Below are 10000 nucleotides of genomic sequence, written 5' to 3'. Positions count from 1 at the left end.
ACACAAACAATTAAATTAAATCAACAAATGGACAAACACATAGACAAACAAACACTTAGATCAACAAATGAACAGACAGATAAATAAACAAACAATTAGATCAACAGATAGACAGACACATAAACACACATTAATTATTTAGATCAACAAATGGACAGACACATAAACACACAAATTAATTAATTAGATCAATAAATGCATAGACAAACAAAATGATAAAATCAACAAATGGACAGACACATAAACAAACAAAAACTATAAATAGACAAACACATAAACACACAAACAATTAGATCAACAAATGGACAGACACATAAACAAACAAACAATTAGATCAACAAATGGACAGACACATAAACGAACAAACAATTAGATCAACAAATGGACAGACACATAAACAAACAAAAATGACATCAACAATTAGACAAAAACAAGCATACAGACTACTGTACAAATACATTGACTAGTACATAATAAAACACAATATCCTGCCTTTATTTCCAGCTTGTTCGATCACCTGGTACACGACTTTCTCTTCAGTCTCAAAACCTTTGGTCTTAGCACCTGCTGTAGACGCTGTGCCCTTCAACCGATAGATAATATCTGATCCTTGCTTGGCCAATTCAATTGTACCCTACACCACAACACACACTAATTAATTAATAAATAATTAAATAAATAAATAAATAATTAATTAATAATTAAGTGCACGCGGGTATTGCACGGTGGCTGGACATTATTCCAGGTCATTACAACCTGCAGCACTTACAGAAAACAGTGCTTCTGGGATCTACTCGGATCCTTCGTAAAGTCATGTCTTCTTTCTAGACAGCCGTGATGGTCTAAGTACTTCTGAAGCAGGGTTTGCTTCAGATACTTGTAATAGACTTTACAAACCAGACTGATCTGGTTGAGCACAACAGTAATTATTAATTACTAATTAAATAAATAATCAATTAATAAGCTAATTAATTCTAAATAATAAAACGGGTATTTATCAAGACAACCATGCGATAAAACAACTGCAGCAAACCTATATACCTAAAATCTCAATTATTAATAAATGTTTCTGCACTTTAGGGAGCATCCGCACTAGGATGCGGAACTCCGAGGAGTACAAGTGCCACGCCCATTCCATAACTCAGCTATTCCAATAGCTATAAATGTGAAAAAACTTATAATATTTGTTATACGTCATGTTAATCAATATACCGCCGACAAAAGACGGTTGATGGCGGTCACTCGTCGTGCAGCATCAACAGACGGTTGGTCAGCTACAATAGCGGCATTTGTTACTCCTTTAGGACTTTCCTCACAGAGCTGCGTAATCCTGGCCTCGAGATCAATCGCTTCCACAGCCTTTTGCTTCAAAACAATCCCACTTTGGGCCATCATTAATATCTACTAGTATTATTGCGCATGCGTATATGGTTCCATAGCAACAAGTAAGCTGAGTCAAGGGAGAGGTAAACGGGCTTGACAAGGTCGCAGTGAATATGGAGCAGAGTGAAGAAAGCATCTACAATCTCGTTGCGCAAGAAAGAATGGTAGCGAAGAAGCCTGCGCGGTTCGTCACTCTTTTAGCTAGAAAATTTCCGTCTTGATCATTAATTATCACGTTCTAGGAATCTAGATAATTAGCAAACTAATGTTTATTTAAATAGCTACCAGTCTAAGTTTCGATCAATGACTCAAAGTGAGTACAAGGCGAGAAAACAAGGAGCTAACACGATGGGACCTGCAAAAGTGCCATTGAATTCAACACAAGATTTTCTCAAAAAGCGATCAGGAGAACCAAAACTTCCAGAACGTATTTCGTTTTAGGATCGTCGAGATTTTTGGTTTTTTAATTTTTTCTATTTATAGCGTCTCCGTTCAAGTACCCGGATAAGGAGAAGAGACCGACGGTGCCTACACGGAAAGATCAACCAATGATGGGCGTGAAGTGTAACAAAGATTTTATTAAAACCAACGCTGTGGAAACTATCAACTCAGGTACAGTACAGTAGGTACTTAACGTTAGTAATTAATATCAATTTTGTATAAATATATACATACATATATATTTTTAAGAATTCCCGGATGTTATATCATAATATATCCCGAAATATTTAATTAATTAATTACATAGTTATATAATTTGTGTGTGTGCATTTGTGTGCACTCGCACGTGTGTGTGTGTGTGTGTGTGTGTGTGTGTGTGTGTGTGTGTGTGTGTGTGTGTGTGACTGATCTCGAAATAATTATTGAAATATAAACATATAAATATAAAGAAATATAGTAATTGATATTAATAATGTAATAATTTATATACCTTTTTTATAAGCATCTGTTTCACCACTTTTTAGTTAGTCCTTGAAAAGTTTTTGTTTTCCAATTGTTTTATATTTTTTGTTGTTTTCAGTCGCTAAGAAACCGAGTGAAAGATACGCAGATACAGTGAAAGGAGCAACTCACGCACTCACCGTAAGACCAACAGTGAAGACACAGCATGACAAACACTCAACTTATTGTGATTTGTTCTTATAGCCATCAGGACTCGTTCCGAAATATTTACAAAAGAAGGCAATACAATCAACTAATTCTATTGTTTGTGTTCTTGCCTGCTGTTATTCTTATTTTATTTATTGATATGTAGTAATATTTATTATTAATGTTTAGTATTATTGATATTTATTATTTATTGATATTTATTATTTATTGATATGTAGTAATATCTATTATGAATATTTATTATGCATTGATATTTATTATTTATTGATATGTAGTAATATCTATTATCAATATTTATTATGCATTGATATTTATTATTTATTGATATGTAGTAATATCTATTATCAATATTTATTATGCATTGATATTTATTATTTATTGATATGTAGTAATATCTATTATCAATATTTATTATGCATTGATATTTATTATTTATTGATATGTAGTAATATCTATTATCAATATTTATTATGCATTGATATTTATTATTTATTGATATGTAGTAATATCTATTATCAATATTTATTATGCATTGATATTTATTATTTATTGATATGTAGTAATATCTATTATCAATATTTATTATGCATTGATATTTATTATTTGTTGATATGTAGTAATATCTATTATCAATATTTATTATGCATTGATATTTATTATTTATTGATGTGTAGTAATATCTATTATCAATATTTATTATGCATTGATATTTATTATTTATTGATATGTAGTAATATCTATTATCAATATTTATTATGCATTGATATTTATTGACATTTATTATTTATTGATATTTATTATTTATTGATATTTATTATTTATTGATATTTATTATTTATTGATATTTATTATTTAGTGATATTTATTGTTTATTGATAGTTATTATTTATTACTATTTATTATACATTGATATTTATTATTTATTGATATTTATTATTTATTGATATTTATTATTTATTGATATTTGTTATTTATTGATATTTATTGTTTATTGATGTTTATTATTTATTAATATTATTTATTGATATTTATTATTTATTAATATTTATTATTTATTAATATTTATTATTTATTAATATTTATTATTCATTGATATTTATTATTTATTAATATTTATTATGCATTGATATTTGTTATTGATATTATTTTCTTTTTGTGAGCATCATGTGTTGTGTTCAGGATTATGGAAAGACACCGGGATATCTAACGAAACGTAGGGAAGAAATGGAACAGGCACAGAGAGAATACGAAGAATACGTCGAGGAATCAAGACGACAAGGAGCTCTCAAGCAAATACAAGACGACGAACGGTAAGCAACAATATCACATTAGAGCACAAGCAATTAGAGATGTAACCAGATTGACAGATGCAGAGACAGACAACAGACAAAATGTTGAAAGAAATGATTGACATCGTTGTGTCATCTGTAGTGATGTGATATTGGCTGGTCTGAAGAAGAACTGGGAAGAAGTACATCATCAGTATCAAGGACTTTCTGTTGTTGCCGACACGGCACCAAAGAAGGCACGCAAAGAACGAATGGAAGCCGAGATGAAACAACTCGAGAAAGACATTGAAATGATAGAAAAACATAAAGTCATTTACATCGCTCACGATCAGCCAAAGTTTTGGTACTAAGACTCTGCATATTCATCTGACACTGTAGCTATAGATACGTGACGTAGCGAGACCAACAAGCAAGTATACACTACAATTAAATTAGGAGACAGTACGCAGGGCGGATTTTAGTGCGCGCGCGTGTGTACATGTTATACAAACATTAATACAATCGCAATACAAACGTTTGATTAATTTTGGAGTCAATAATTGTCATAAACTGATAAAGTAATATAAGTCATAAGTCAATTACTTTGCTACTTGTTCATTATGCTCAAAACGAACGACAACGTTCCTACGCATCTTTTAGATTTTTAAACACGCACAACACAATTTTTCTAAAAATTAAAAATTTAAAACATTTTACATCTAACGCGCGCTAGACACCCTATTAACATTGTATGTAGCAACCGTAACGTGCGTTAGACATTCTTACCACACATGTTGTTATATCTAACGTGCGCTACGGGGGCGTAGTCATACTAACCCAATATCCTCAGATCTTTACATACACGAGCCTCGCTTGCCTCTACAATCATGGGGAACGCAGCATCAGGCAAGTACATCCCACCCGATTCCGACGTCTCATCAGCAGAGCGCTCACCGATGCCAGAAACGGAAGAAATCGACAGACGCTTCTCAGCAATCCTGGTACACGTACTGTACAGAACACACAACACTCGCTCACACACTCTCTAAAATACAATAGAAAATTGAAACCATTTGTGTGCGCATTTGTGCTTGATTGGCGTGTTTATTGCGATGGCCGTTTGTTGTGTAGGAAACTATGGATTTGCCTGTTGAGAAGATGCAGGCGATGAATGAGTATTCGACGGAGAAGAAGTGGACGTTGGTGTGTGATCAGGTCGGTGTGCACGTGACGTCTGTCATTGTGATCGGTTGCGACACTCAGCGCGTGTTGCTGTCGCAGTGGTGTGTGATGATTGGTCGTGTGTTGCTACAATGTTGGATGGGTTGGTGTCTGTGACGTAGTGACGGTTTCAGTGTGGGATGAGTGAGTGGTGGCATATACAGAAAGCAAGCAGACAGACAGACTGAAAACAGACTTGCATACTGATAGACAGACAGACAGACAGACAGACAGACGGACAGACGGACAGACTCATTGGACAATGCCATAGTGGAATATAACGATTTTCTTGGTCATGGTGACGTTTGTCAAGTGAGAGAATTTTATGATCTACTTGTCAACAACACAAAGCTTCAGCACCGTCTGTCTGTCCAAGTCTTTTCAAGCAAAGTTGAGATGTGTCTAGAGACAGCTGGTGATGCCAAGGACAAGGCTCATTTAAGATCAGTTCAAGGAAAAGGTAGTGGCTCATGGCTTGAAGCGGTTCCCTCCTCAGAAAACCCCAGCGAGTTTCGCTTAGCGGCTCTATTGAGGATGGGTTGCCCAATGCCATTTGGAGGTTGGCTGTTACACTGTGAATGTGGGAGAGTTCTCGACAAAGACGGATACAATCTTCTTAGTTGTAAACATGGAGGAGGCCCTATATGGCAGCATGATTCTGTTGTGAGTGGATGGTCTGAATGCTTGCGTGAAGTAGGTCTGCACCACAGAAAAGAACCAAGAGACAGATATACAAACAATGATTGCAGACCCGATATTGTGGTGTTTGACACTGATTAGGGATCAAACATTGACTTAGATGTTGCCTTTGCTCATCCGTGGAACTCTGAAGTCTTATCAAAATCAGCAGAAGAAGATGGATTCGCGGCTTCAGCAAGGGAGGAGTGAAAGAGGAAGAAATATGCTAAGCTAGCCCTTTCCAGTGGAGGTACTACCAGCCCAACTCTCGTCCCGTTAGTCTTTGAACATTTTGGGAGATGGGGGCAAGAAGCAGAAAGATATTTAAATAGTCTTGCGTCCAGAGCAAAGGGACTGTGAAGGGAAGAAAAACCATTCTGAGATTGCCTGCTACTGCAGGAAACGTATAGCTGTAATTGTGCAGAAAGCTAATGCTGGTGTGATACTAGGAAAATTGAAGAGGATAACAGGAGGTCGGGAACATGTACAATGTAGTGTGCACTAGTTAGTTAATTACTTACAGTTTAGTTGTAGTTTATGGTAGTTAATTAAGACTCTTTGTATTTGATGTAAATGGCATAGGTGGTTTTAGCCTTTTAAGTTTGAGGCAGAGACAAGGATTAGTGAATATTTAGTGTTGTAATTGTGCTTAAAATATATTGAAATAAATGAAGACAGACGGATAGACAGACAGACAGACAGACAGACAGATTGTTTTATTCTCTCCCAAACTGTAAATGTAACAATCGTAAAAATGAAAGCATCCTAAGCATTAACAAAAACTACTGAAACGTCTGAAGTCATAGCTGTTATCCTAATGAACATAGTGCTGAATATGTACATCAAAGAAAAAATCATCTATCTTACCTACATGCAATCTACTTATCTTCTTTAATGTAACTCTAGCATTACATCTTTGGATAATTATAGAAATCTGTCTACGCCATCTCGTCCTGAAGTCAGCTTCAGTACTTCTGCCTTCCAAATCTTTTGATTTCTTCGAGAGTGAGTTCAGGAAGTTATCAGCTTCCTGACCCCAGAACTCAAAGTGTTCAAAGACCAGAGGAACTAAGTTACATCCTGAACTGACAGAGCATTGTATTTGCTTTTCTTTCTCATCTCACACCTCTCAGCTGCATAGCCTGCCTCTTTAGATGCTCTATTTAGGATGTCTTTGCTCCAAGGGTGAGCCATGCTTACATCCAACTCTGTGCTTGATTCATCGTACACCAAAATATTGGGACGATTTTCAGATCATTCTGTATATTGTTCTCTTGGCTCCTTGCGATGGTGCAGTTGGAGCTCGTTCAAACAACTGCACCATCCTGACACTATAGAATCGTGTTGCAAGACTGGTCCTTCTCCAAACTTGCAGGTGAGAAGATGATACCCAGTTCCATCCAGTTCTACTCCACATTCACATTTGTTTATGCATGACTTAAAAGGCATTGGTAGACCGAGCCTCAGAAAGGACGCTAGACAGATGGACAGACAGACAGACAGGCAGATGAAATGCAGATCAAGAAGTAAGAGTAGAATTGATCTCAACATGTCAAGTAATGAAGAATCACTAATGCAGGTGTGTGTGTGTGTGTGTCCAGTATCTATATTATTTTAATTAATATCAATAATTATTAAAAGACTAAATCCATTGCAGGAGAAAACAAAACCAACAACTCCACCACAAGGTTACCTCAAGAAACTACAAGAAATATTAGAAATCAAACATGGAAAGGTGTGTGAGTGGTGTGTGTGTGTGTGTGTGTGTGTGTGTGTGTGTGTGTGTGCGCGCACGCGTGTGTTGCGATAGCTCAGTTGGTTAGAGAGTCATCCTATGGAGTGATTACATCCGGGACCTTGCAAGGTTGCAGGTTCAAGTCACAGTGATGGTGAGCTATGGCATAATTTCCTTGGGCAAGAAACTTACACACAATTGCCTCTCTCGACTCAGGAGTATAAATGAGCACCTGGTCATTGACTGGGGTGGCAAAGGTTTCCAACTGCGACAAAGTTCATCAGCCACTGGGGTCCGGGTGAAACTCGGGTGCCCACACCACTGTTGGCATCGCAGTCAGTGCTTCTGCGAGTACCTGGCCAGGCTCCAGGAGATTGCTTAGCACGGCCCATAGCTCCTGCTTAGTGCACAGGAACTCAGCCATCTGGCTGGGGCGTTACCGTAACAAACAGCAGCTCCTTATCCATTTGCCTCTGTGTGTGTGTGTGTGTGTGTGTGTGTGTGTGTGTGTGTGTGTGTGTGTGTGTGTGTGTGTGTGTACAAGTGTGTGTGTACAAGTGTGTGTGTGTGTGTGTGTGTGTGTGTGTGTGTGTGTGTGTACGAATGTGTGTGTGTGTGTGTGTGTGTGTGTGTGTGTGTGTGTGTGTGTGTGTGTGTGTGTGTGTGTGTGTGTGTACAAATGTGTGTGTGTGTGTGTGTGTGTGTGTGTGTGTGTGTATAAATGTGTGTGTGTGCATGTGCGTGTGTGTGTGTGTGTGTGTGTACAAGTGTGTGTGTGTGTGTGTGTGTGTGTGTGTGTGTGTGTGTGTGTACATGTGTGTGTGCACACGTGTGTGTGTGTACATGTGTGTGTGCACACGTGTGTGTGTGTGTGTGTGTGTGTGTGTGTGTGTGTGTGTGTGTGTGTGTGTGTGTGTGTGTGTGTGCATACATTCATGTGACCACTACATGTGTGTACCAGGTGACGCGACGTAGCATAGCTGCTTTATCTGATTCTGTTTCCATTCTTCGGAGTCTTGAAATCTCCTTGAGAACGAATGAGATCAAGTTTGATTTATCAATCATTCCATCTGGCAATGAGTTAGTCACTGTATATTTTATTTGGTTGGCAGGTGGGTGCATAGCTTCCTTGGTGAAGAAAACAAAGGTCTAGAGGTTTTGGTGGATTATATTGCTCTTGCTCTAAGGTAAAAGATGGCTGCATTGCATTTGTTGAAAACCAGATAAAGTAGGGACATGTTTGTGTGTCTGTCTGTCTGTTTTCTAGTTTGTTTGTTTGTTTGTTTGTCATTAGTTTGTTTGTTTGTCATTAGTTTGTTTGCTTTGTTTATTTGTCTGTTTTTCTGTCTGTCTGTCTGTCTGTTTTTTATTTTTTGTTTGTTGCTTGTTTGTCTGTCTGTCTGTTTGGATGTCTGTCTGTCTGTTTGTTTATTTTTGTTTGTTTGTCTGTCTGTTTGGTTGTCTGTCTGTCTGTTTGGCTGTCTGTCTGTCTGTTTGTTTGTCTGTTTGGCTCTCTGTCTGTCTCTTTGTTAATTTTGTTTGTTTGTTTGGCTCTCTATTTGTCTGTCTGTCTGTCTGTCTGTCTGTCTGTCTGTCTGTCTGTTTGTTTGTCTGTCTTTTTGTTTGTTTACTTTTTGTCTGTCTGTTTGTTTACTTTTTGTCTGTCTGTTTGTCTGTCTGTCTGTTTCTTTGTTTGTTTGTTTGTTTATTTATTTATTTATTTATTTTTTGTTTGTTTGCTTGTCTATCTGTTTATTTGTCTGTTTGTTTGTTTATCTGTTTGTCTGTCTGTTTGTTTGTTTATTTTTTGTTTGTTTGTTTGTCTGTCTGTTTGTTTGTTTGTCTGTTTGGCTGTTTGTTTGTTTGTTTGTCTGTATTTAGTCTATCTAACTTTCCTTTATATTTTTGTATTAACATATTATACTACCCAGTTATCTGAATTCTTTGTCAAACTTTCATTCTTCAGACTGCCTGAAATTGACAACCAAAAACTTCGTCGAGTTTCTCGAGCCAGATCGTCAGGAAACTTCACTGATGATGTACACATCTGCATTTTATGTGTCAAGGCCCTCATGAATAACAAAGTAACATCCAACAGTTAGTGCTGTGTCTGAACCAAGTTGATTGCCACTTTTGTGTCCAGTATGGTTTTAGTAGTGTGATGGAACACGACTCGTGTGTCAACTGTCTTGCGTTGACTCTCAACCATCCAAACTATAGGTGGAGATTTATTAGTTTGTTGTAATGTGGATGGACGTGTGGAGTGATGGTTGTGGAGACAGACAGACAGACAGACAGACAGACAGATGGACAGACAGACAGACAGACTTACAGACAGACAGACAGATAGACAGACAGACAGACAGACGAGGGACAGACAAGTGAGTCAAAAGCTAGATGGTTAACTGACTAATAGCAAACTGACAGGTGGGTAGGACAGATGAGTAGACAGACAGACAGACAAACAGACAGATGGACAACAGACAGACAGAGGGATGCCAACAGACGAGCGAATCAGAAAGTAGATCTGATGGCTAACTGACTAACAAGCAAACGGACAGGTGTATAGAACAGACAAGTAGACAGACAGACTTAGACTACAGAC

General features: G+C 37.1%; 3 protein-coding genes across 5 annotated transcripts in view; 2 read left to right on the top strand and 1 right to left on the bottom strand.

The window, feature by feature from the left end:
* The window catches only part of LOC134192932 (DNA-directed RNA polymerase III subunit RPC6-like), a 3566-nt gene extending 2170 nt beyond the window's left edge, over positions 1-1396 (bottom strand). The window contains exons 1-2 of the mRNA XM_062661689.1: positions 1213-1396; positions 493-634 (exon numbers count right to left, since the gene is read on the bottom strand). Coding sequence (XP_062517673.1) covers positions 493-634; positions 1213-1395 — 325 coding nt within the window. The 5' untranslated portion in view covers position 1396. The remainder of the gene's footprint in view (positions 1-492; positions 635-1212) is intronic.
* Positions 1397-1426: 30 nt separating this feature from the next.
* LOC134192931 (enkurin-like) lies at positions 1427-4295 on the top strand. The gene is made up of 7 exons (XM_062661688.1): positions 1427-1567; positions 1665-1810; positions 1867-1995; positions 2405-2466; positions 2530-2565; positions 3673-3803; positions 3925-4295. Exons 1-7 carry the CDS (start codon positions 1497-1499, stop codon positions 4130-4132), a joined length of 783 nt encoding a protein of 260 aa, XP_062517672.1. The 5' UTR covers positions 1427-1496; the 3' UTR covers positions 4133-4295.
* A 317-nt stretch (positions 4296-4612) lies between these two features.
* Positions 4613-10000, top strand: part of LOC134192787 (formin-like protein) — a 26633-nt gene continuing 21245 nt past the window's right edge. For 2 of the 3 annotated variants that reach the window (XM_062661544.1, XM_062661543.1), the window contains exons 1-7: positions 4613-4762; positions 4893-4976; positions 7318-7395; positions 8357-8442; positions 8508-8582; positions 9362-9479; positions 9539-9615. In XM_062661544.1, coding sequence (XP_062517528.1) covers positions 4649-4762; positions 4893-4976; positions 7318-7395; positions 8357-8442; positions 8508-8582; positions 9362-9479; positions 9539-9615 — 632 coding nt within the window. In that variant the 5' untranslated portion in view covers positions 4613-4648. Of the gene's footprint in view, positions 4763-4892; positions 4977-5015; positions 7240-7317; positions 7396-8356; positions 8443-8507; positions 8583-9361; positions 9480-9538; positions 9616-10000 lie in introns of those variants that run through there. The other variant, XM_062661545.1, reaches the window with a different exon arrangement.

This window comes from Corticium candelabrum, chromosome 17 (genome assembly GCF_963422355.1).
Source record: "Corticium candelabrum chromosome 17, ooCorCand1.1, whole genome shotgun sequence".
Taxonomy (NCBI): domain Eukaryota; kingdom Metazoa; phylum Porifera; class Homoscleromorpha; order Homosclerophorida; family Plakinidae; genus Corticium; species Corticium candelabrum.
This window is presented reverse-complemented; position numbering and strand designations above follow the sequence as displayed.

What these genes read in the sequence shown, in the direction of transcription:
- LOC134192931 (XM_062661688.1), top strand. Translation starts at nt 1,497, where the DNA reads ATGGAGCAGAGTGAAGAAAGCATCTACAATCTCGTTGCGCAAGAAAGA. An exon ending in TGTGGAAACTATCAACTCAG is followed by an intron (nt 1,996 to 2,404) that starts GTACAGTACAGT and finishes TGTTGTTTTCAG; the next exon opens with TCGCTAAGAAACCGAGTGAA. An exon ending in CAAATACAAGACGACGAACG is followed by an intron (nt 3,804 to 3,924) that starts GTAAGCAACAAT and finishes TGTCATCTGTAG; the next exon opens with TGATGTGATATTGGCTGGTC.